Genomic DNA, 25,860 nt, shown 5'->3' with positions numbered 1-25,860 from the left:
CCTCTGGACGTCTGGCGGGCTCCTCTGCCCTGGTAGCACTGCCAACTGGGGACCATCTGATCACCAGTTTTCCCCCGGCTATACCGCAACTCCCCTGCTTTAGGCCAAGTATGGAGAGTGACACACCTGTCCCCCGCGTTACCACGCCCCCGGTCCACCCCACCCAGGCCAGCCTATTCCAGCGACACGCCGGGACGCTAGGGTGAGACCAACCGGGCCAGAGAAGACGTCTACCCGGGAGCGGCACCCAGAGGATGCTGTCTTCCAGGCCTTCCAGAAGAAGACGGAGCACAGAATCAAGAAGGCAGGTGTAATCTCCCTGCTGACTTTGGCCAAGATCCCTTCTGTTCGTAGATGGACAGCGAGCCATCCCGGGGCTCTTCGAGACCCTTCAGAGCGGAACAAAATCTCCCAGTGACCAGCCTATGGCCCAGCAGGCCCACGGCCTCGGCAGGGACTCTTTTCTCAAATGTTTCGCAACAGGAACCGGAGAACATACTGTCAACAGGTGCCGCTTGCTGCGTGGGAAGGGTGAACAGGCGTCATAAAGCGAGGGCTAGGAGAAAGGGGTTGAAACCATTTGGGAGCCTCAGTGTGTCAAACAGAGAGATGCTAAGGGGCCTCGGGAAGGAATCAGGAGGACAGCTGCAGTATCCTGCTGCCTCCTCCTCCGTTTCCACCTCTGCTGGATTCCTTCTGAGCAAGAAGGAAGTGGGAAGGAAGCAGGAGCTCATAATGATAATAGTAATGATAATAAAAAGTGATTTATAATAATAAAAAGGGGTATTTGTTCAATGCTTACTATGTGTCAAGCACTGTACTAAGCACTGGGGTAAAGATAATGATAAACGATAATTGTCGTATTTAAGTGCTCTCTGTGTGCCAAGCACTCTACTAAGCCCTGGGATAGAGGCCAGATAATTAGGCCCCACGTAAGCTCAGAGTCTAAGTAGGAGGGAGAATAAGAATTGAATCCCCATTTTGCAGATGAGGGAACTGAGGCACAGAGAAGTGAGTTGCCCAAGGTCACACAGCAGAGAAGTGGTGGAGCTGGGATTAGAACCTAGGTCCTTCTGGCTCCTAGGCCCATGCTCCTTCTACTAGACCACACTGTTTCTCCAAGCTACAAGACAATTGCATTGGACACAGTTCTTGCCCCATGTGAGGCTCACAATCTAAGTAGTACTTGAGGAAAACACTCATCACCCCTCCAACCTCTAATCAAGAGACGGGATGACGCGGGCCGCTCGGTAACCCTCAGTCCCTCAGCTGTCCCCGATATCCCTCTCCATAATGCGCGCAGACTCAGACACACAAAGACACCCGTGTCCTAAGCCCCACAGACAGACATTAACCAGCCCGACCCAAACCCAGCTTGCCACCATCAGAAGAAAACGGACCAGCTACCAGTCGGCCGCAGATGGGACCGAGGGCCGGGAGAGTTAGAGGCCCCCAGAATCCGCAAAGAGTTCACTTGGCTCCCAAAAGACTCCAGAGCGGATCCCAAGGTGGCGAGGGAAAAGGGAACCCGTATCTCCGAGCCTGGGGGAGAGATGTCTAAAGAACTGGGACTGGGGGCAGAGATTACCTCTAGAGGTGGAGGGTTTGGAGGCAGATGCCATTTTCTCCTCCTCCTCTTTCTCGTGGATGTGTGTCCAGTGCACATCTGCCAGAATCTCCAAGGGATCGATTGGATTTACAATCTGCTGAAGCCTCAGGTTCCCAGCTAGCGTCCCGGAGACCGGGGAGGGAGGGGGTTCGTAGGGGGTGAGGGAGTGGGGAGGGAGGAGGAGGGGCAGGAAGGAAAGAGTAAAAAACAGGGAAAGAGAGAGGAGGAAGCATGGGAAAGGACAAGGGAGCAAAACACCACAGGAAACAGAAAAAGAGAAGTTATTTGCAAAGACCAGTTTGAGTTGGACAGAAATAGGATCCAATAGTATGTGTTGGGGTGTTTTTTTTGTGTGTGTGTGTGTGGTATTTTTTGTGTGTGTGTGTGTGAGTGTGCACACGCATGCCCCAGGACCTGCTGGCCGGTCGCCCCCGCCCCGCTCCCCGTCAGCTGCAGAGTTTAGTCGATACAAGCACAATGTTGTTAGTTACAGGTGAAGTGGTTTCAAGCAACTCCAGAGCAGCACCTTCCCCTGGGGAGGAAGGCCGCCCTCCTCCAGAGGTTACCCGATGCCACCCCCGGTGGCCCCACGACCCCCAACGGTGCCCCGAATCCCCAGCCCCGGGTGGGAGACGGAGCCACCTAACCCGGTGGAGTCGCCCTCCCGGAGTCTGCCGGAGCTGGTGCCGAAGGGCCCAGGCCCCGCTCCGCCACTTCTGCCCAAGGCGGGGCATTCCCGGCCCCCTTTTTCCACTTGACTGGGGCGGGAAGGGATCTCGGGAGCAGCCCGGTTTTAGAGGGAGGCAGTTCACTTGGGATGTGGCACGGTTAGGCCTATCCAGTGGCTGGCTGGAGCTGGAGACCGTTCCCCCGGACCTGGGCCCCGCTGCTTAGTTCACCTTTCAGGCTGCATGCTCACGCTTGGGAGTCTGGTGTTAACTGAGGAGGGGTCGCGGATCCAGCAGCGAGCTGGTGGGCTGGGAGAGGGAACGGAGGTCTTCTCCGGAAGAAGATCCTGCCACATAAACAGCTCCAGAATCTTCTGACGGTTCTTTCCAGCTCCCCAAAGCCCCACCGCACAGCCCCCGTCCCTCTGGGCTCCCATGGTTAGTGGGCATCATGCCACGCAGCTGGTTACGATGCCGGGGATGGCCGACAGCTGAGGGGGGAGGGATGCCGGGAGAGGAGGGGAAGGGAGAGCGTTTTGAGGCCGCAAGAGCAGGTGCCACTGATCGGCAGGACTTTCTCTGGGTGCTAACCTGCTGAGTACCGCTGGATCACCCGGGGTTGGCTCCAGCCGGCCGGTTCTTTCACTAACCCGGCCGGGCAACCGGGGCCTGACTGGTGGCGGGCCAGGGGACAAAAGGGACCAGGCTATTCCCTTTCCACTCTGCTGGCCCGCAGCTGCTCCTCAGCTGAGCTCACCTTCGCCCGGGCAGGGTTGCTGGCGTGGACTGAGGGAAGGCGATTGATAACTGCGGAGCAGCGGAGAGGAGACGCTCACTCTTCTCCAGAGTTCCTGTCTGCCTTCCGCTCCCAGCTCTAGCTTCGGAAGGTTTGGAAACGAAACAACTTGAAAAATGAGGTTTACCTGGTATGGTTGGGGGGGGGGGGGGGGGGGGGGGGGCTCTTTCAACGGGAAATTGAAGAGTGGATGTTCAAAAGAGCCGGGGCCCAGAGGAACCTTGGTTCGTCATACTATCACTAACAATGACGATGAGGATGATGATAATGAAAAAAGACTCACTATGTGCCATGCACTTTGATAAAGCACTGCAAACCCATATGCCGGTATACAGTCCCCTTACGGACCGTAAGCTCATTGCGGACAGGGATGTGTTTGTCATACTGTACTCTCTCAAGCGCTTAGTACAGCGCTCCGCACACAGTAAGTGCTCAATAAATATTACCGAATGAAGGAATAAGGGCAGACCGGCACCGAGGGGTGTCCGGGGCTCCCAGAGGGGCCGGTCAGGGAGGCCCCCCCGGCTGGGGTGAAGCGGTCCACCTGGGCAGGGAAGGCCGGCGAGGGAGACCTGGTCGCTTTCAAACGTTTCCGATCTCTCCCTTTTCCCCTGCTTCTCCTCCAATCTGCCCCGACCTGCGCGCGTCTCCACGGGGGCCCGGGGGCCCGGATTCTCAGCTCTCTTTGGCCCCAGTCCTGAGGGGTCGGGATAGGCTTCATCCCCCTCTTGTGGGACCTGCTCTCCGGAGATAAGTGAGGGAGGCTGGTGGGAGGGGGCCACGACGGGTACCTTTAAATGTACCCGTATCCTCTTCGTTTGTGAGACGCTGAAGCCAGTGACCTTGGTGGAGCTCTCTCTCCCAGGGGCGATACTCCCCCTCTACAGCAGGGGGAGCCACACACCCATACAGCATTAAGAGCCATCAGTGGGCAGAGAGAGAACGGCCCAGGACAGGAAGAGGAGATAGAAGACGAGAGCCGGAAGAGAGATGAGAGAGAATGGAGAGGAATTACGCTCAGTTGAAAGGCCACAGACCCTGCCCAGGTCCAGCGAAGCCGCTGCCTGAAAGTCGAATTCCCCTGGCAGGCAACAGAGGTTCCCGTCCGAGGTGCCGGAAGGCGGCAAGGCTCCCCGGAGAATGAAACTCCGAGGGCCGTATCCTGCATCGTGGGCCCTGACGCCCCCCGCCCCGTCCCGATTCCGAGGCCTGGAGTTTCCACGAGGGACCCAGGGGCCCGGGACCCGAGCAAGGGGGCCTGGTCTGCCCCAGAGGCGACGCTGTGACGGAGGGTGGCCGCCGTAGCCCCATCAGCCCGGAATGACGGCCACAACGGCTCAGCGGCGGGCAGGCGACTGTGCCGCTAGCTGAGAGCGTTCTGGAAAAACTAAACTGCAGGTCAGAGAACCAACTAGGGAAGGGCCTGGGGACGTTCCGGGCACTGGCATTTCAGCAATCGAACAGGACACCTCTCTCCCAAGAACGCTTAGTTATTGCCACCCCAGTTTCCAGAGGGGGAAACTGAGGCCTTTGGTAAAGAACATCTATCCATGAGCCGAGTCATTATTCCGTCAGCCCGATGTTCTGCCTTGGACTGTGTTAACAGGAAACTCGGAGGAACTGTGTGAGTGTAACCCTCCTGGACACCCCTCGCTTTCCCTCTCATAGCCCAGGCTAATCCTCAATCCCTTTCCACCTCCATGGAGCTGGTTCACCTCTTTGGAGATAAAGGACCCCAAAAGTGCCAGGAGCTGAGGCTTGGGTCTTCTGAGGCACCAGAGAGCATATGGCTGCTCTGCCCCACACCCGGCCATGTGGTTTCACAGACTGCTAGAGGTCCAAGAGGTTGATTGGGTCCCTGGACCTTCCATTTTCCTTCCCAAGATCCTCTAGCTGAGGTGACAGATACCCTTTTCGCCTCTCTGTCCCTCCTCAGGCCTCTGGTTCCCAGGTTTTGGGGAGCAGAGAACTGAGGGGACCTCCGATCCTTTTCCAGTAGATGCACCAGCCCCCGGCCCCACCCAGGAGGCTAGGGGGTTCAAAGCTGGACTGGACATAGCAGCCCAGGACCACACATTCCGGGTCCAGCAGCGAGAACACCGGATTTATCTGGCCCTCGCTACAGGTGCCCAGAGGGTTCTGGAATTCAGTTGGCATTTCTGACTGACACCCAGTGAATGCTCTGCCCTTCTCAGAGGGTTTTCCTGTGAAGTCAGGCCCTAAGGCTTTCAATCCTCACAGTCTCACCATGTTCCTGAGAACCCCAGGGGGAGATGACACAGTCAGAGCTTGAATCTACACTTCTGGCCTCTCAAACCACTGTTCCATCCAGGTCAGATCTAGCTGGCTTTCTCTGGCCATTACAATGCTCTTGTTCTCTTGAGGGGAGTGGGGAGGTCAATCACCCTCCCTGGGAGTCAAAGGGCAACAACCCCAGGGACCCCATGGGCCCTGGCCTGACGTGGCCACCTGCAACCACGAGCCTGGCATTTGGTGACTTGGGGGGGGGGGGGGGTCATCAGAGGGAGTCCTGGTGTTCTAATTCCTGGAGCCTCGACTGGTCTAAAATCACTTCAGGAGACCCAAGTGCAGAGGTGAAGAAAGGTAACTGCCAAGGGAAGTGAGGGGCCAGAGCAAGCAACGGGTTGGACACTCAGTCACCCAAGAAAACCCTTCGTTCTACTTCCGGGATCATAGCGGCCCTGGTTCTTTGGCCTGTCCTAGCCAGCTTGGTTGGTCCCTTTGACCCTCCCAGGTGCCAGAGCAGCCCAGGGATAGGCGATACGACTCTCCCTGGGGGAGCTTCCTTCAAGGTCGACGGTCAGTCCTCACCCACCACAGAGTCCTCGGCACGGGCTCGGCCACCAGTTAATCAGTGGCTCTTACTGAGGGCCCGCCGAGAATTAGGTCCCTTTCTTACAAGACACTCATTCCCTGCTCTCAGGGAGCTCACAGTCTAACAAAGGGCACCACAATCAGAACTCTTCTCCGTAGCCGGCGGTTCAAAATTAGGAAAGGATCTGGCCTGACCAACCTTCGCTAGATTCTTCTTCCTCCTCTTCCTCTTCTTCCTCCTCCTCCTCTTCCTCTTCTTCCTCCCCATTTCCGAGCTCGTGGTTTTTCGAGGCCTCCAGTTCCTCCTCACTCTTCCCCTTCAGGAGAGCGTGGATCCGCACCGCTTCCTTCCAGGGCACACCACCCAGGTCAGAGGTGGGCAGCTGGAGTTCCTCCTCTTCATCCTCCTCCTCCTCCTCTTCCTCCATCTCAGACTCAGAACTGCTGCAGGCAAGGCAGGAGAGACACAACTCAAGTGACAGGCTGAAAGACAATTTCGCAGAGGGTGAAGAGGGCTCGGTGTTGGGGGGTGGGGAAGGAATACCTCGGAGCCTGGGTCGGCAGGAGTGGAGGAGGGGGTGAACGAGAGGGAGAGAATGGGGGGCAGAGAAGGGGCCAACACTCAGTCTTGTTTGAAACAAGTAGAAATGGGGAGTGGGGATCCAAGTGGATGAGTGGAGGCTGGAGAGGAGGCTGAGGGCACATAAACCCAAATGTGAATATTCCCTCTTGCCCCATGTAAATCCCGGAATCTGACTAGAAGCCAGACTGCTGGGAAACTGCAGTTCTGCAACTTTTTGAATCACCAAGATGAGAGGGAGGGGTCTCGCTCTAGAAGACAGCGATTAGCAGCCTTTCCCGACTTTTCTCTCGTTCTAGCTTGGAGTTTGTTTGCCCAGCAATTTTTAGGATGGCTTGTGCCGGGGAGAGACACACAGATCAGGTCAGAACCACCTAAGGTGGCTAGGGAGGAGACGGAAGAAGGGTGGAGAACTCCAGGGTCTTTCTGAAGGATTCCCTGGGGACGAGTGGGCAGGACAAGAAGAGAGAAGAGGGAAGATTTGCTCTTTTGGGTGAAGACAGATGTGAGGGTGGGAAGGGGACTGCTCCTTCAGGGTCCCCAGGAGCAGGGATGACACAAATGGAAGATGCAGGGTCAGGCAAAGGTCAGTCATGCGGATTCTTTGGATCAGAGTCCCAGACCGCACGGACCATAGGCAGAGGGGACAACCAACGTCCCGACCCTGACGGGTCATCAATACCCCCAAAGGTACCCGCTGCTCTTCTTTCATAGCACGTACACCCATGCTCCTCGAAATAGAACGGAATGCAGCTTGTACTGTCGGGATGCCAGCAAACCAGAAGCCCAGGCCCCCCAGCTTTTAGGATTTTTTTTCTGGAGGGTAGAGATTCAATAAGACCCACCCAACCTTGTGGACTCGTCCAAATGTGTGGGAAAAAGTTACGAGGACTTCACCGCCCCTGGATTATCTTTCAGCCAGTTTTCCTGGCCTGATAACATTCTGGAGAAGGGCAGCCACTGAGTGCACCAAAGACTTGCCGATCCCATCTCTGCACTAGCAACAGGCACATGTTACGTATGTTACGTGCTGTCATGTCAGAGTAGAGTCGGGACTCACATTTAGAAGGTGCTCAGTGGGAATTTGCAGAACCTAGAGTGGCTGAGCTGTGGGGAGAGGGGAAGAGAGCAACTGATCTCCTCCACTGCTTCAGATCCCCAGAAACAAAGGTGCTCCCATCCAAACCACGAAACACGTGGCAGGAGAGGAGATGGAGGTGGGGGCTGATATCAAAATGACCAGACACAAAGGTGTCTGGGGCCGTTTCGACACCAGAGGCTAGACGGGCCAGCTGAAAACAGGATGAATGGCCACCCTAGACTGAAAATGCTCTGAACTGAGCGTGTGTCCTGCTCTCGTGAGGAAGGGGTGCCCGCATACCCTGGGAGGAAAGCCCGCTGGATAAAGTTCCACGGGTAGAGCTGTCTCGCCTGGAACAAGCCCTGGAGGGTTCAGCTTGCACTCCTTGAGGGGAATTTCTTTCTCCTTGAGGTGGCCGCTACATGTATCGATGGTTCAGAGAGGAGCCCTCTGGGCGCCTCTCCACAGCCCTAGGGTTCTCAGTGAGCTGACTAGTCCCTGCTAAATATGGTAGGCAGCTGATGACGGGAACAGAGTTTGTGCTCATTACGACAGCAGAGTCCTAATCTGGTCTTGGGAACAGTGAGATCCACAGAATCAGAGCCCCCGCCATCCCTCGCGCCCACTCGCCTGACTGGCAAATAATTACCCCCCAAAATGGCACCCCTCTCTTCACCTTTCCCCTCCTCACTCCCAGATTCCCAGGTCTGTCTAGTTATTTTTGGAAATGTGAGCACAGATGACTTCCCTACACCGGCGAAGGCTTCACTGTCCTCTCCCTGACAGGCCAAGAAGGAAGGCCACGAGCTCCGGCCGTTCTTCCCTGGACCGTCCTCTGCTGGTGGGTGAGGGTCTGGGATTTCGGGAAGCAGGCTGCTTCCCCTCCCCGAGCCTCTTATCTCACCTACTGCTCCAAGGTGGATTTTTTTTTTGAGCCTCACTTTTGTGTCGGGCCTTTGAAGAGGCTGGAGGGGAAATGGGTGAGAAGGCAGGAAACGGTGGTGGTAAGGAGGCAGCCCTGATCCTGTGTACACAGGGGGGTGACGTCTGACCCCTAAGAAACCCCGGGAGGTGCACGCCAAACAAATAAAGGGCCCGTGACCCGCCGCGAGGATGGTTTCTGAGCCATCGCTCCCAGCTGGGCGGCTGCCTGAGGAGCGGCAATCAGAAATCCCCCGAGGAACATAGAACTCCACATGGCCAACTGTCTCTGCTTTGGAAAATTAGCCTGGGAGTTTCCGACAGAGGGCCCGGTGCCCCGGTGTTTCTGCTCCACCGCGGCAGGGCTTGTTGGGCCCAAGGCCACAGTGATGCGGGAGAAGGGCAGGTGTGCCTGAAGGTGGAGGAAGGAGGGAACGGGCCCGGTCCAGGCCACCTACTGACCTGCTGCCCACGTCCTCCTCTGCCCCTTTGTCCAGCACGCTGCTCAGGTTGTGCTCAGCCAGAGTCTCCTCCGGGACTTCCTCCAGCTCCTCAGCCTGTTGCACAGACAGGCGGTAATTCTCCAGCTCGATGCGCTCGGGCGTGCCCCGTAGACGCTTGGCCGCCAGGCTGGGCTCCTCCAGGCCGTTCACGCCGGAGACTGAAAGACAACCACAGGGAGAGGTGGTGAGTCCCGAGCGCTGTGTTCAATCCGGCGGGCCGAGGGGAAGGATGGGGCTGGGACAAGGCCTTGCTCTCCGACCAAGCCGGCAACCGGGCCCGAGCCGACTCCCAGAGAGCCTAGAGAGTCCACGGTTCCCTCTAGGAGCATGGCGAGGAGGGAAATGATGGAAAGGAGGGTGGGGTGGAGGGAGGGGGCCGGGGTCTCTTCTTCGCCTTGGCTGGAACTCACAGGTAAGGTGGGAGTATAGTGGGGTGGGAGAGGAACTGCGAGGGCCTCAGGGCACCCCTCAGGAACACGACCCCTTTAAAGTGGCCCCTCGGAGAGACCGGTTGCCGCATATCGCCGGCGTCAGCTAGGCTGGAAAAGAACAGCGTGGTGCAGGGATCGGAGAAAGCTGCCTCCAGTCCCGGAAGGAGGAGGCGATTCTGGGCTCCGGCCAGTTGGGGAGTGCAGCAAAGAGACAGATGGAGAAGCCCAGTTCCACACACCGGTTCATTTCCAGCCTGGCCGTCTCGAGGCGCCTGGACCCAAAGCCCAGCGGCATCAAAGACCCCCACAACTCCATTCAGCACACCCAAGGCCAATATCAAATGAGTGCCAACAGAGTGAGTGGGGGGGCTCTTGGAAGCCTCTCCTTGGGGCTCCCAGCAAGTAGGTAAGGCCCTTGAAGGGGCAGGGGTGGTAGGCTGCTCCTGACAAGAGCCCTTCCCCCACCCCCGCCCAACCTTTTCGAGACTACAGGGTGATGTGCAACAGATAAGAAAGCCTCAGAAATCGGACAGGGTGCTACAAGGGACGGAGTAGGCTCGGCCACCCATTTCCCGCCGGCTCTTCCGGAGATCCACAAGGTGAGCTCCGGGCGGACGGGCTCTCCCGGCCTCGCGGTCCAGAGACCGTGCCTGGTCTTGGGACACAGGTGGGTGGGCCAGTTTTCCGGGGTGGTGAAGACTATGGGACCTGTTGGAGTTGCTGGGCTAAGCAGTTTTACCAATAGTGAATGGAGCATGGGCCTGGGAATCAGACGGACCCGGGTCCTAACCGACACTCGGCACTCCCAGCACTCCCTCATCCAGGAACCCTTGCAAAGCATTTGTCGATGAGGTCTGACGGACGGTGAAAAGAGCCACTCTTACCACCTCCAAATTCCCACCATTGCCAATTCCCTTTGCCTTCTCCAGGAGAGGGACAAGTGAATGGGAGGCCCCAGTGACCTGTAGTTGGGCTCCTTCAAGCTTAGCCTGAATTATAAACAGGTATATTTCCGCTTGGCTATTCACATTCATACGAACAAGTGAAGCTTCACCCTCTTTTTACCTTAGTCCAATCCACCTCTTACTACCCGCAATCCTTAGGCAAAACCAGAAGGGATGCAGAGGTTTCCGGATCTAAAAGAATCAAATCGATTCTTCTCTTTCTTAAGAAGGAAGAAGGGGGGGATAGAGGGAGGAGGAGGGAGGGAGAGAGGAGGAAAGAGTGTGTGAGTGTGTGTGTGAACATGCACAGGGAGAGAGAGAGAGCAATCACCCAGATATAAACTCTGGAATTCAATGAACAGGGCACAGAAACAAATATTTCTTTTGGGCAGGGAAGAAAAAATGAAGGAAAAGAAATGAACTGCAGGGAAAACAAATGACTCACACCTCTAAGCGCATATCGGTAGAGCTAAGAGACAGATGTGAATATGTCCTGAATAGATAGTGTATACAGACAGTCAGAGACGGAGAGGGAGGACTGAGTTAGAAGAGCTAATTGCTCCTACCAGCTGCCAGGATTAACCTCATTTATCCTGCTGCGAGTCGAGGGAAGGAACAAACTGTTGGCCAAGGAGCGTGGTCTTCGGTCACCTTGGCACTCAGAAGAATATTCATTCGTTTCCTGTTTAATTGCTGACTCTTCGGTCTTAATCTTTTATCCGTTGTATAATTAGCATCCTGTGTCCCATCATCTCCACCACCTCCTTAGACTACAAGCTCCTTGAGGTTCGGGTGAGTGTCTTGTGTATGCCCCTAAGCACCAAGCCCAGGCGATGCTGTGGTGGTTGACGACGACGACGATGATGGCGGCGGCTTGAGTACAGGGAGGGAGATGCCTGTCTCTCCCATAGACCGCAAACTCCTTGTGGGCGGGGATTGCGTCTACCAACTCTCAACATACTGTACTTTCCCTGCACACAGTAAGCACTCAATAAATATGATTGACGAATTGGAAAGGGGTATAGCTCCCATGGACCCCTGCTGCCCTGTACGTTTAAGTGAGAGCTAGAGGGAGGAAAAGTACTTTAAGCCTTTATTCTGTGCAGAGCACTAAACTAAGCTCTTAGGAGAGCAGAATAGAGTTATTGACATAATCCCAGTTCTCCTACGTTACAGGTAGGAGGAAGCAATAAACTGTAAAGATATGGACAATGGAGGGGTGGGAGGGTCAAAGGATTTAAGTGACCCGGAAGTAGGGAAATGGAAATCGGAGGGTAGAGAGGGGAATAGGATAACGGAGATGAGTCAGGAAAGGCCTTCTGGAGGAGAAGTGATTTCAGAAGGAGTAAAGCATCAACAAGCCAAAGGGTTTGACACAGAGATAACAAGTCTAGGTTCAGGCCCAGGAGTGTGGAGCAAGGGAGAGCTGTTTGAGAGCAGAACCTGACCCGACGACACAAAGTGATGCCGGAAGCTCCGTGAGGGATTTCGATTCCAGACTCAATAATTCCCCCACGAGACGGGAGCTCACGGCTCTGAGACACGAGGTGCGTTGCGGCTCCACCACTTGCCTGCCGCTTAGTCTTAGATAAGTCACTTAACTTCTCTGTGCCTCAGTTTTCTCATCTTTAAAATGGGGATAAGATCCCTGTTCTCCTTCCTCCTTAAAGTGAGAGTTCCACGGGGGACAGGGACCGTGTCCGATCTTACTGTATAGCTTCTAACCCAGCGCTTGACCCACAGTGCTTAACAAAAATCAATCCATCGTATTTATCGGGTGCTTACTACATGCAGAGTACCACACAAAGCACTTGGGAGAGTACAATACGACAGAGTTAGACTCACTCCCTGTCCACAACGAGCTTCTCTGACAACAGTCAGCATTTCCTCAAGCACTCCCCCAGCCCCTCCCAGAGGGGGTCAGAGACGCTGGATTGATTCAACAGGCCGCCTTGTGACAAGCCACGGTCTCTCTTCAGCCGAGACACCTCGAGAGCCCGACCCGGCCCGGCCCTCGCTGCAGAGGAGCTTTGCCCAGGGCCAGGCCACATCCTAAATAGGAAAAGTCTCCGGGACCTCACCGAGTGGCTGTTTTGGAACAGTCACTGCCTCCGAGGGCCCATATATCATCCTGAGAGAAATGTTTTTCCCCTAGGGACAACCTGCTCTCAGCTGATATGCAGAAGCTGCCAGAGCCCAGAGACGTCATTTATCTGGCCCGGCTCCTGGAAGGAATGTGAGGGTCTGAGATCACGAGCGGGGGCTCCTGTGAGACCCTCGTCCAGCCCCATCTGGGGATAGGGGTGCTCCCTCAGTCCTCCAGCTGTCTCCCCAGGGGCTGGGGAGATGACCCCCGCCACCCCAGAGAGGCTGTGCGGCTCATCGTGGGGCAGTGGGACGGCGGGCACTGGGGGCGACTCATTCCTCCATCCACATCCCCGTCCCCGCAAGTGCCTCCTCACAGGCAACACAGAGGATTCTGGTCTGGGGAGACTCCAAAACTCTCAGAGAAAAATCACCAGGCCGACAGAAACGCATCGTGTTTCCTCCCATTCCACGTCTCTTGGGTCTGCCCATCTGAACTGGATAGATTGGTTGAAAATATAAAGTCCTGTCTAGCTTCTCCCTGAGAGCCCCACCAATGCATGACTTCTTTGTCACCTAGCTGGGCAGTAAGGTTGGGCTCCAAGAGTCCCTTGGGGAGGAAAGAAAGATGAGGCTTCTTGTTGAGAGAAACGGGGAAAGGGGATTCTGTGTCTGACCTGATTATCCTGCATCTATCCCATTGCTTAGGACAGCGCTTGGCACACAGTAAGTACTTAACAAATACCACCGTTATTATTCCGGGGATCTGAGGTCAGTCTCGTTCGAGTTCAACCAGGGGTTGAGCAAGGTAAATCAGATGGCCCTCGGACAAAGAAGAGGTCCAATACATAGATTTCCCCCCTCCAATATGGGTCACGTCATCCTCTCGGATTTTCTTCGGGTCCTCACACCCCTAACCCGTACTGCGCTTTTTTAAACTCTGCTCACCTGTCATTTATTTTAGTGTCTGTCTCCCACTGTACACTATAAGCTCCTCACGGACAGGGATCATGTCTCCTAAGTCTGTTGTACTCTCCCACTGCTCAGTGCAGTGATGTGCACAGAAAAAGTGCTCAGTAAATAGTATCGATTGACTGCTTCTCTGTGATCACGGATTCTGCCCTTCCCATCTCTCGCCTCCTTGCTTATTCACCTCAGCGGACGTGGCTTGGGCTGACTCGCAGCTTAAGCCTCTTTTGCCGGCCTACTTTTGCTCCAGGAGCCCAGCCCAGCCTGCAGATCGGATCCCAGCCGGTGATGGATAGACCCTGCTCTGGGGACCCGGAAAATGTGTAATAATTAATGGTAATAATGACTGTGGTATTTGTTAAGCACTTACTATGTGCCAAGCACTGCACGAAGTGTTGGGGTAGATACAAGGTAATCGGTTCCCACATGGGGCTCCCAGTCTAAGTAGAAGGGAGAAAGGTATTGCGTCCCCATTTTGCAGATGAGAGAACTGAGGCCCAGAGAAAGAGAAACAGTCTCCAGAACATCATCTTGGCTACATTCTCTCTGCCATGGCAACGTTTTCCCTTTCCCGGCTGGGTCTACATATAAAAAGGACCTTTTTTCTTTTGTCCACTGCACGATGCCACCACACCCGGGGCAGGGAGATGGCAGAGTGGGGTGGAGTACATTTTCCTCTGACCCGAGAGCAGTCTCTTCCCTGGACTTGAGTTACCGCACAAGGCGTCCTGTGCCCCAGGAGGCCGCTCGGCTCAGGACGGGAGATTTACTTCCGTGAAAGTTGGGAAAATCTAAGTTAAACATTAAAGGCTGGCGGGGAGAGGAAGAAGAGTCCAAACAGTGAGTATACTCCAGCACCGTGGAACTTCGGCCCTGAAATGCCCTTCCCTGGCACACATCACTATTCCAATCGTAGGGACAATCCGAGTCGGGCACCATGGAACTTGGGCCCAGAAATGCCCTTCCCTGACTCACATCGCTATTCCAATCATCAGGAGCACCAGAGCTGGGACTCCACAAATTCACTTGTCTGCTTATCAGTAAAGAGTGAAGAATGCAGACTGCAAAATCACTGCGATGTAAGCGCTCTGAGGGCGGGGACCTTGCCGGTGTACCGTCCCAAACATTTAGTGCGTAGCTCCGGACACAGTCAGCGCTCAATAAATTCCACCGGTTGAATGATGAGCGGGCCTCCACGTTAATCTTAAAAATAATGAGCCTACACCGAAACAGGAAGCAGATAGGTACTGAGAGAAGATGGCAAACAGAAAAGTAGGTAGATGTACAAGCCTAGAAAATGGATACCTAATTAGCATTGGATCTCTTCAGTTGGTAAGGCGTAGCAGCAGTCCCCCCCCCGCTTCTTTTTTATGGTATTTGTTAAGCGCTTACTATGTGCCAGGCACTATACTAAGCACCGGGGTATATATACGCTAATCGGGAGGGACACAGTCCCTGTCCCACATGGGGCTCACAATCTTCATCTCCAATCTGCTGATTAGGTAACTGAGGCCCAGAGAAGTGAAGTGACTTGCCCAAGGTCACGCAACAGACAAGTGGCAGAACCGGGATCAGTACCCAGGTTCAGGTCCCGTTAAATTGTAAGCACCCCAAGGGCAAAAATTGGGTTTTTCCCCTTCTCTTGAATTGTCCCAAGGGTTTAATATATTGCTCGTCACCCAGTAGATGCTCAATAAATACTACAGATTGACTGACTGAAATCTTCCTGCTTCCACAGCTTGCTCACTCCCTTTGTTTTAGCTGAACTTGTGACCTATCCTTCTTTCACCTGCCAAATCCCTTCCCAGACAAATCGGCCTCATGCTCAAGCAATTCACTGCAAACAGTCCCAGCCCCAAAATAACCCGACCACAGGCTAATCTGCGGTAGCTGTGAAGTAAATTCCAGTAGTTTGGCCGAGTGGTTTGGGAGGAGAGGCCTGGCCTAGTGAAGTTGGTCTACTGATTGGAATTTAGAGATTCAAAGCCCTCCTTCTGGGGACAGTTCCTTAACCTTCCGGTACCTCAGTTTACTTCTCTGCTCAACGCATTAATGGTACCAAGCCTCCCTGAGGGATGGGAGGAAATACGAATTATTTGGAATAGGGGCCGAGGGGCAAAATATGCCGGAAAGAGGCTGGGCACCGCCTGATCCTATGGTAAGTGCGCCGTATACTGAGAATCAACTTGACCCTTAATGCTTCACAAGAGGGAGTTACCCAAGGGACCCCTGGATGCCCCGGGCCACGGTTCACCCTGCCCCCCCCATCCGGGTGCGGTTTTCGCACGGGGGTCCACTGGCCGAACGCTCATCTCTGACACAGACAACAACCCGTGGACGGCACGAGGCAAAGGAAGCGGAGGCTCCTCTGTGGGCCTCTCATGCCCACTGCCAAGTTCATTTTCCCGTTCTTCAGAGCGCCCAGCTGGAGGTAAGGCCAAAGGCAGGCACTCAGCTTTATAGCTAATTACCAGATGCCAGCTCACGAGGCCCAGAGCACTTTCACTGAGGAAGTCGAGAGTCATAAAGGAACGAGGTCATTTCACTCCCTCTAATAATAATAGTACCTGACTTTAAATTTATTGTGCTTTTATTATTCCAAACCGCTCTCACATCAATCACGCTATTTTATCCTCACAAGATCCCGGCGAGACAGGTGGGTATCCTTTATCCCCATTTTACGGATGAGGAAATTGAGACGCAAAGAAGGGCACCCTTAGGGTCGCTCAGTAGGCTGGGGGTAGATCTGGGACTAGAACCCAGGTCTCCTGACTTCCTGCACTGGGCTTTTTCCTCCCGACCACACCGCCTCTGACCGTACCAGCCGAGAGATTTCAAACTCAAACTCATCCTGCCACAGGTACGCTGCTGGGTCTCTAAATAACCGGCTCTCTCCAAGAGGCAGAGACAAACAGAAGGGAAACGATTTAGCCCTGTTAAGAAACTGCACGGTCCCTCTCTACTACAGATGAACAGCGAACTGAAAAGAAGTCACAAATGCCTTTCTACAGATCTGTGAGGACCAAGCTGTTCTCAGATCCCACTAGTAGTGAGGAGCATTATGGAGGCGTCAGAAAGAGCATAGATAATGAGATAATGAGAAGCAGCGTGGCTCACTGGAAAGAGCACGGGCTTTGGAGTCAGAGGTCATGGGTTCGAACCCCGGCTCTGCCACTTGCCAGCTGTGTGACTTTGGGCAAGTCACTTAACTTCTCGGTGCCTCAGTTCCCTCATCTGTAAAATGGGGATTAAGACTGGGAGCCCCACGTGGGACAACCTGATTCCCCTGTGTCTACCCCAGCGCTTAGAACAGTGCTCGGCACACAGTAAGCGCTTAACAAATACCAACATTATTATTATTATTATTATTAATGAGACTGATCTCTAAAGGGAACACCAAGGCTGTCCTGACCCAAACACGTGATCCCCATTCTCCACACGCTCAAAGTCAGGGTCACGAGGAGCTGAGTTCTCCACCAAATACCTCGGCGAGGACCAACTGCAACATCAAGAATGAACTCGGAACCAACCCAGGACCGTCCGTCCCGTAGGACGGTTCTCATCCGTCCTCCAGAAAGCCTCCCGGAATTAACTCCCGACAGCCCGAGTCAAATCGATCCCTACACCGTCACGAGCACTGTCGTATCAATGCCCGTGCTCGGTTACGTGTGTATGTTTGCACATTCAATTGTACATTCCACAGTGATCCTGGTGTTTCTTCCTGTAGGATTGGTTCCACTTCCCACCTGATGCTTGCTCTTCCTACTGCTCTTCCCACTCACAGACTCCAAAGAAGCCTCCCTCCAAAATGGTGACCACTGTCATCCCTAATTTCACTTCACAGTGCAGTATCACTCAGTGGGGTAACGCTTCCTTCTCTCCTTTCCTGCCAAAGGGGCAAGAAGGGAAAACCAGGTTTCTTTTGCTTGCTTGGCTCAAGGGCTGCAAACGAACTTCCCATCTGATCCTCCTCGCTCTCCATCTTCTGACCAGTCAGACTCTGCCAGCGCGGAGCCCTGCCTGTTACAGCCTGTCCTTCGGAAATTCAGGGAGGGCCCACGTCTGCACATGCTCAGTAGGCTTCTCTCCTACTCCTGCACTGTTTATGCCTAAAAGCAAATTCGTCAAACGGGGTAAAGTCCAAATTCCTCATTTGGAAAGTTATGCACGTTTAGCCCGCGGCCTTCAAACGCAGCCAACTGCAGTTAGCTAAACCTCAAATGAAGGACGAGGTCAAGCAGTTCGAAGAACAAAACCAACTGCTGTTTCTTCCCACACCTCCCGCCCGACCCGATCCAACACTGAAAATAAAAGGGTGGGAGAGAATAGGCAAACTCCCACCTTCCCCAGTTTTCACCAGGGAAGGAGTCAACTGAGACCCGGTCTTTATCCCCGGAGATAATGGGATTAGCAGGTGCAAAAGAGGGGCTGGTTAGCCTGGAATCTGCAACAGGAGCAAGGGAACCTTAACGCAGGTTCCCTGGAGGGCAGGGCATGCTTATGGACAGCCAATAAAGCAAGTGTTTCCTGCAGAACAGCAGCAACTCCTCCAATCAACACTGTCCTTTAGCTGGCTGGCTCCACCCTCCCACCCCTCCCTCCACTGTTCCTTCATCTAAAAATCCTACCTGTCCTTCCTCTTATAGGTTCTTCGGTAGAGCACCCTTCAACTTCGATTGGGTGACAGGTCACTGCCCCCTCCCACCTCATTCTCATTTTCTCTCTCTCACCCTCTCCCTCTTACTCTCTGTCATACACATTCACCTTTTTTTCAATCACTCAAGATGGATTACACTAACATCCCTGGATGGTAAGCTTTATGGAACGTGCCTATCGATTCTGGTATATCGCGCTCTTTCAAGCACTTTACGGTGCTCTAAGTACAGGAAGTGCTCAATAAGTACTGCTGACTGATTGATGGCTTCCCTCCCTTGCAGGACCACCTATCGGGTTCTAAAAAAAGGGGGGCAGCAAGCAAAAATAATCCTAATAAAAAAGGAAAATAGGGCCTTCCCCAGGAAGTACAATTCCTGAGGCTCCTGAGCCTGACTGCTCTTTAACGCTACTGTAACCGGAGAAACCAATCGGGGCTAATGCAGACTCTTTAAATTGACCATACTTCCAGCTCACTGAGCCACACGAACCTTGCCAAGGAGTGGCCTCCAGGCACGGACTTCCCTGAAAAGCAAACATTCTAGATCTCAGGTTGGGGGGGGGGGGGGGGGGCGGAGGAGTCTATTGCTGGGTAGCGGGACCAAAGAGGCCCAGAGAAGCCCTCCAGAAATCCCACCTCCCCCGGGGAGACCTTCCCCGATTCGTTTTCTCTCCCTACTGCAACCAGCACCTTGTGAACAGAGAACAAATCTCCCGGGACTCTGTATTGTCCTCTTCCAAGCGTTGAGTTTTGCGCTCCATCTATGGAAAGCGCTCAAGAGATACTATTGATTGATTCTGTACTCTCAACTATCCATACTACTTCTGTACCTATCAGTGGTCAAACTCAACTATTTAAGCACTTAATCACTTATTCATCGGCCTATTTTCTTTTTCTTCCGATGCGTAATTTATCCGGGTCTGCCAGCCCCCGTTACACCCTAAGTTCCCTGAGGGCAGGGACTGCGTCTTTTACCTCTACTATGCTCTCCTAGGCTTTCAGTAGAGTTTCCTGCACACAAAACGTGTTCAGTAACTTGACCCTGTGTCTCTCCACGGCACGGAAGCTTCTCGGGGTCACTATGAGACTCATGCCCGGGTCTCGGCCGAAGGCCCGTTCATAACCCATTTTAATCCAGGTTGGCAGAAGACAGAATGGCGGACCCATGGACTCATTCAAAACCCACAGCTAACAGAATGCTTCCCACCCCAGGCTTCAGAGCAATCGATTGATAATGTTTAATGAGCATTTATGGTGTGCAGAGCACTGTATTAAGTGCTTGGGGGAGGGCAGTGGGGTTAGTAATAATGATAACAATAATGGTATTTGTAGAGCGCTTACTATGTGCCAGGCAGTGTACTAAGTGCTGGGGTGGATACAAGTTAATCGAGTTGGAGACAGTCCCTGTCCCACGTGGGGCTCGCAGTCTCAACCTCCATTTTAGAGATAACTGAGGCACAGAGAAGTGAAGTGATTTGCACAAGGTCAAACAGCAGACAAGTGGCGGAGCCGGGATTAGAACCCATGACCTTCTGAATCCCAAGGCCCTTTCCTCGAGGAGCTGATAATTTGGTGGCAATCTTTTTAGGGCCTTGCCCTCTCTGCTTGGACAGGGGCTTGCCGGTGAGAAGGTCGGATTTTAGGGGAGAGCCCTGAACGAGGTGGCTGGCGGAGGCCTGGCTGATAGCAAGTGGAGGGAAATCGCAGTTGGCCTGGGACCCCGTCTCTCTGCCACAGTATATGTGGCCAGTTTCCAGGGCAGGCTCTTTCCCTTGGAGTACCCGAACCCTCACACTTCGCTTCTCCAAACGCCAACCTTCACGATGTACCTTGATTTTGTCTTTCTTGATGCTGAACCCTTGCCCGTACTCGCCCTCTGGCCTGGAACTCCTTCTCCCTTCACAACCAACAGACCACCACTCTCTCCTATCTTTAAAGCTCTCCTAAAATATCACAGCTCCTCCGCGATGGCTTCTCCCACTAAGCCCTGAATCCCTGTCTCAGCTCTCCCTTCTGCATCACCAATCACTTGGGTTCCTTCCCCTTAAGCATTTTGATACCCACCCTTTTCCCAGCACCACAGCCCTTACGCACCCACCCATCTGTAATTACGTTAATGTCTGTCTCTCCCTCTAGTCTGTGGGCTCCCTGTGGGCAGGGATCGTCTATATTTACTTTTTTTTATACTATGCCCTCCCTAGAACTTAGTAGTGGTCTGCATACAGCAAGTGCTCAATAAACACCACTGATTGAGAGATCACAGTTGGCTGTAGGTGGCAATTTCTCACAGACACAAACACGAACGCACACCCCCAAGCCCCCCGCACTCTGAGTAGGAGAATGCTGGCAGTGTGCAGATAGCAAGAGGACACTGGCCTCGGGTCATCCCCCAGACAATGGTGCCCGCTTGACTCTCTATTTCCACTGTAACTATGACTCAGTGCCCGTTGGCACCTTCCAGGGAACTTGGCTTGATCTGGACTGAGGCAACTGGGTTGGCGCGGCTGGGATGGAATCTGCCTCTTCACCGCCCACCGGAGCCATTCCTGAGCCTGGGAGTGCCCAGTGGGACTCTGGACCTCTCCTGGCACGGCAGCAGGCTACAAAAGACCTCTTGGGATGGACACCGTGCTCCCAGGGGGACCCCGACACCCCCCCCCAAGCATAATCTGGGACCACTATCGATCTGGGAACTGGAATTGAGACTGCTTAAGTCCGCTGCTCCGTGGGCCAAACTCAGAAACTCCCCGCTTCCCTTAGGGCCTTACTGACAGCCACAGGTCAGGGCCTGTTGTGATTTCAAGAAGCCAGAGGGGAAAGGACTGTGTGATGACCCAAAGGTTGAGTGGTTAGGAGGGTGCACGTGACTTAAGCAGCAGATGGACAGAGAATTTGCATTTGACCCCTTGGGAGGGTTTTTCAAGTTGGCAACTCCTGACTTTTCTCCACTGGTTCTCACCCACCAACTCACCCTGCCCCCGACCCCAAATGCCACAGGTACTCAGCGGAGAGAGAGAAGCACCAAGGTAAGAGATTGGAGAAGGGACAGTATGTAGGGAAAGAGGCCCTGAGGCAGGCACAGTGGATGCACATAAAGCTGGGGCAGAACTAGATGCTCCAAGACAGAAGGAGAAACCCTGGGGCCACAGAGAAAGCTGGGAAGAGCCCGAGCACCCTACACCCTCCTCCGTGCCATATGCTCTCCTCGAACCGGTTCACACCCGCTCCCGGCATCACAGCCCAGAAGGCTCCAAGCAGCTGAGGAGATACGTTTTGCAAGCTGCCTGCGAACACTGGATTGGAAAAGAGGGACTTGGGCGAGGTGGGGGGGCCCCTCAGGGCACAGGGGAGGGGGAGCACCCCTCACCCAGGGAGGGGGAAGGGCCGGGGGGGGGCAGCCGGGCCGGCACAGCTCAACCGTCAAGGTGACCTGTTCGGCCAAGCTGAGCCCCACGACTGGCAGACGACTGCTGGGACGAAAGGTTACTGCGCTGACGTGAGCAACAGGGGAGTGAAGGGAGCGGCGGATTGGCTTCTTATTATAGCTTAATCCCTGCAGGTTCCAGAGCCGCAAAATAGAACTCGTTACCCTGCTCGGTGCGGGAAACATGACAGAGTCAGCCAGAAAGATATCCGGGGGGTGGGGGGAACGGATCGGACCCCCATCCCCAGCCCTCCCCAACACCACCCTGGACACACAAGGACGCAGTCAAGGTTATTGACTCTCCTTGGAAAAGCCTTATCTAGCAGAGAGACTCCCTTCTGCTTCACCCTCTCAGAATCTGCCTCCTTCCTGAGGGAAAAAAGCAAAGAAAATGCACGCCCAAGATCGGACAAGCTACGTCTCCTGGATGTTCCTCTCAGCTGCCTCCCGCCCCATCCCAGTGCCCACTGGTCGCCTGGCTGAGTTGGAGACTCAGAGAATGGAATTTCTTTTGGGGTTATGGGTGCTATTTCTCGCCGTGGAGGCAGCAAAATGCTTCCAACATGCCTGCTCTCCCTGAAGCATCCTCACCCCCGGCTGCCCTCTCTCCTGATGATCTCAAATACTTCGGACACTTGTCAGGGTGAGGGCATGTCTGCCACCGTCTCCCCTCTCCCAAAAGTGTGCGAGTCTAAAACCCCCAGGCTTCCAAACCCGCCTACGGGGCCTGCCCTCACCTCCCTTTCCCCGAACAGTCAGGTAAAGGGTGGGGGGAAAGAAAAACTCAGAGACCGGCAGGTTGTTTGGAATTTATTCTCTGAGATAAGAGCGATAACATTTAATTTTTAAAAGCCACCTTAATTTCACAGTAACGACAAAAGCAAATGTTACACAATTAAAAAAAAAAAAACTCACAATGAAGCACACCAGAAGCTCATGACAGCAGAGGGTGAAAAACAAGGGCAGAAAGAGCTTTACAAAAGACCGGAAGAGGACACAGACTTCCCTGGGCACAGCTGACCCCAACCCAGGGACCTCCTCTCCCCTTGGCTACCCTCTGCACTCCTCCCCTCACCGGGAAGCGAGTATCTACAGAGTCTGCTTCCAGCACAGGATGGTGGATGAGCCGGGTGGGGAGAGAGAGAGAGAGTCACGGTGGGGGTGCCACCCTAGCCGCCTGGTGAGGTCATCCCTGGGCTATTTCAGGTGTGCCCGGGAAAGCTCAGATACATAGGCACAGACAGACAGAGAAATAAATAAATAAATAAATAAATAAATAACCCGCGGGCAGGCAGGAAACGAGCAGGACGGAAGGAAATACCGAGTCCTGCCTCTCCCGGCCTCAGGGTCCCAGCCTAAGCCCCAGCTCTGGCTCAGAGGGTGAGAATCCCTCAGCTGACTGCTCTCTCCCACTTTCCTCCAACCCTCCGCTGCGGCTCCGAGCGGGAGCGGATGGGATCTCCCCCCCAGCCCGACCGTCCCTTCCTTATGCCAGGAAATCCAGGTGGATACACCAGATCGGGAAGCGCCAAATTCTTCGGCCAAGGGCTTCCCTTGATGGAGAGAGCCATTCCTCCCCAACTGGGGCCACGCCGACGCACCGAAGCGGAACCTGTGGGAACTCTGGGGTTTAAAGTCCCCCGACCACAAGCAAAGCCTTCCTAAGAGGCTTGGGACTGTGTGTGTGGAACTCGTTCCTGCCTCAGATCAAAGCGCTCTCAGCTTCGGCGAAGCAGCGGTCGGGTTCTTGACATCTCGGTGCCCGCCAAGAACGCCAAGGTTTTCCCCTTAGCTGGGCGCTGCCCTGCCAACTATTGAAAACCCACACTCTGGGCACGGAACCCTAGCTGCCCGGGGAGGGCAAGGGGATACGGCACCAGTGTTGACCATTAGAGTGCAGGTTGCCTAGGCTTCTTAACACTAACGGGCCCGGGGTAAACGGCCACGACGTACCCGTACGGAAAGCAGCTTACCCTCCGCTCAGCCGGGGCTGCTCACGTGGAAGGTTGGGTACCACGAAGCCATCCTTCTCTCCCTCTCTCTCCACCCGACCCCTACTAGCACCGCACCTGCTCGGCATTCGGCTCCGGGCCCTACGATCCAACGATCTGGCGTTCTCACTACTTGGGCCTGCCCCTTCCCCCCACCTCTTTCCCGAGTCCGAATCCTTAAGCTAAGCCCCGGGCAAGACTGTCCGTACCAAGGACCCCCATCAGGAGTCCAGAGTTTAGGAAGTTTGGGAACACGACAATTACAGACTTTCAAAGAGAACAGCTTCCATTTTAAAGTGCGTTACAAACGAAAAACGGTGAGGACAACGTCCCGGTTGCGAGTAAGACGGCAGTTGCGGACGGTGCCACCAAGGGTAGGCGTGACCATCTCAGGCGGGTTTAGGGTGTTCGTTCCGGGGAGGGGAAGGGGAGGGAAGAGGAGAGCTGTCGCGGGGTTAGGTTCTTTTTTTGGCAACGGCAGCTATAGCACAGAGGCAGATGCGCACACACGGAACAGAGCAGGAAAGGGGGAGGAAGATGCGACGCAAGGGAGGCTCCCGGGCCAAGACATCCCCGCCAGCACGTCAGGGCCCCATGCTGAACCCGGGGTCCCCGCTGTCCTGGGGGAAAGGCTTACTCCAGCAAGGATGGGGGAGTCAGCTGTCCAGCAGCCAGCTCCTCCTCCTCCCTCTGCAGCAGCGTGGGGGAAGGGGACTGGGGTCTCCAAACACAACCCCCAGAAGCCCTCTGGTTCGGGGGGAGGACTCCTTCCGCAAGGGAGGGAGTCCTTTGCAGGCAGGAAGGTTCTGAGGTGAGGAAGCAGGCCGACCCTTAAATGGCTGCTAAGTGGGTGAGTGGGAACATCTGGTCATCCCCCTCCGAGAAGCAAAGGCTCAGGGCAAGGGCACGACTGGCGGCACCGAGCCGGTCCCCGGGCCCCACCCTCGCACGTGGGCCCTAAAGGCCCGTGACGCCACCGCCGTCCACCGCCCCTCTGCTCTGAGATCTCGGGGCAAGAGGAGGCCTTGACCCAGGCCCCGGGCATCTGGCCGGGGGAGTCTGTGCCCGGCCCTGGATATTTCTAGGGGTGACTTTGGGGGATCCGGAGAGCCGGGGCAGGGAGCACAGAGAATCCCAAGAGGTGATGTTTTTCGAACGTGCGGAATTACCAAGCGGTAGCGGGAGCAGTCGCCTCGGACGCCTTCGCGCTGGTCCTGGGGCCTTGGACCTTTCCCACCCAATCGAAGCCTCTCTCCTTGGATGGAGAGAGGCCCCTCCCTTCTCTCCAAAGAGCTTCTGACCCGGTGGTCACAACTGCAAGCCTGAATTCGGTCACCGCCTCCCCGACAGCCACGGTAGGAAGAGGGAGAGTGGCCGGGAGATGGGGTGCTTCGTACCTTGGGAGTTGGCTAGTCCTCCATCTGTCTTCCCGGACGTTCACGGGGGCCAAGCCCTCCACTCTGTTCTCTGGGCGGTCTCCTTGAATACCCCTGTCACTTGCCCCATGGATTTCAGCGCGGAAACAAGCAGAGCCCTCTCCCTCAGCTGGGAATCTAACCTCAGAGAACCGACAAGCCTCATACCGCTGCTTCTGGTCTGCCTCGACTCCTCCTACGAGTCCTCCGGCTACCCGTCCTGGTCAGGGCCCAGCTGGGGCGGGTGCCCAGGACGACTCGCTGAGGAGGTGGGAAGAGAAAGTGCCGGGAGGACCCCTTTCGATGTGTCTCCCCTCGAGCCCCTGAGTTTCCAGAGAGAGGGCTGAGGAGGAGAAAGCATTAGGCAGCTGAATGAGGTCCCTGGCTGCTAAAAGGAACTGTGGCTTGCATACACGCAACGCACAGAGTGCACATGCGGCACGGGGTGCACACGCAGCCCGCCCACGGCGGGTGGGAGGCTGAAATAGGCTGGCGCAGTCCTGACTGTCCCGGGCCCCACCTCCGACACCTAACCTGGCAGTGCCGCCCGGCTCTCGGGCGGGCCGAGTCACATGACCGGGGGCTCGCAGGCGTTCTTTAGGCAGAGGAAGTGGGTTGGCTGGGGTTGAGCATCTTTCAAGCCATGGGGAAGGGAGGGGAGTCACCTTTGCACCCGGAGCCAGCACCTGCTCTGGTCCCGGTGGCACCGACCACCACCCAAGACACACAGACACACACTCACGCGCACACACGCCCCTCCCCGCAGCCTACAGCCTGGGCCAACGGCCTTCTCTTTTCACTTTCAAGCCCAAATTCTTTAAAAACACCAAAACCCATCTCCCTTAGAAGTCCCGGGTTCTTATATGGCTGCTACGGAGATATGTATTTGTTAGCAAGGACGATATATCTCTATCTCTCTCTCTCCGGCTGGTTACCCTGGTTACCCAGAAGCCT

General features: G+C 54.9%; 1 protein-coding gene across 20 annotated transcripts in view; it reads right to left on the bottom strand.

Annotated features, from left to right (window-relative positions):
• The window catches only part of MICAL3 (microtubule associated monooxygenase, calponin and LIM domain containing 3), a 118,324-nt gene that overhangs the window by 28,186 nt on the left and 64,278 nt on the right, over positions 1-25,860 (bottom strand). For 15 of the 20 annotated variants that reach the window (XM_029077690.2, XM_029077699.2, XM_029077696.2 and 12 more), the window contains 4 exons: positions 8,953-9,151; positions 6,108-6,352; positions 3,865-3,954; positions 1,589-1,726 (listed from right to left, as the gene is read on the bottom strand). In XM_029077690.2, the coding sequence (XP_028933523.1) occupies positions 1,589-1,726; positions 3,865-3,954; positions 6,108-6,352; positions 8,953-9,151 (672 nt within the window). The remainder of the gene's footprint in view (positions 1-1,588; positions 1,727-3,864; positions 3,955-6,107; positions 6,353-8,952; positions 9,152-25,860) is intronic. The other 5 variants (XM_029077701.2, XM_029077709.2, XM_029077705.2 and 2 more) reach the window with 3 other exon arrangements.

Source organism: Ornithorhynchus anatinus, chromosome 13, assembly GCF_004115215.2.
Source record: "Ornithorhynchus anatinus isolate Pmale09 chromosome 13, mOrnAna1.pri.v4, whole genome shotgun sequence".
In the NCBI taxonomy this organism is placed as follows: Eukaryota; Metazoa; Chordata; class Mammalia; order Monotremata; family Ornithorhynchidae; genus Ornithorhynchus; species Ornithorhynchus anatinus.
The sequence above is the reverse complement of the archived record's forward strand: the minus strand, read 5'-3'. Positions and strand labels throughout refer to the sequence as shown.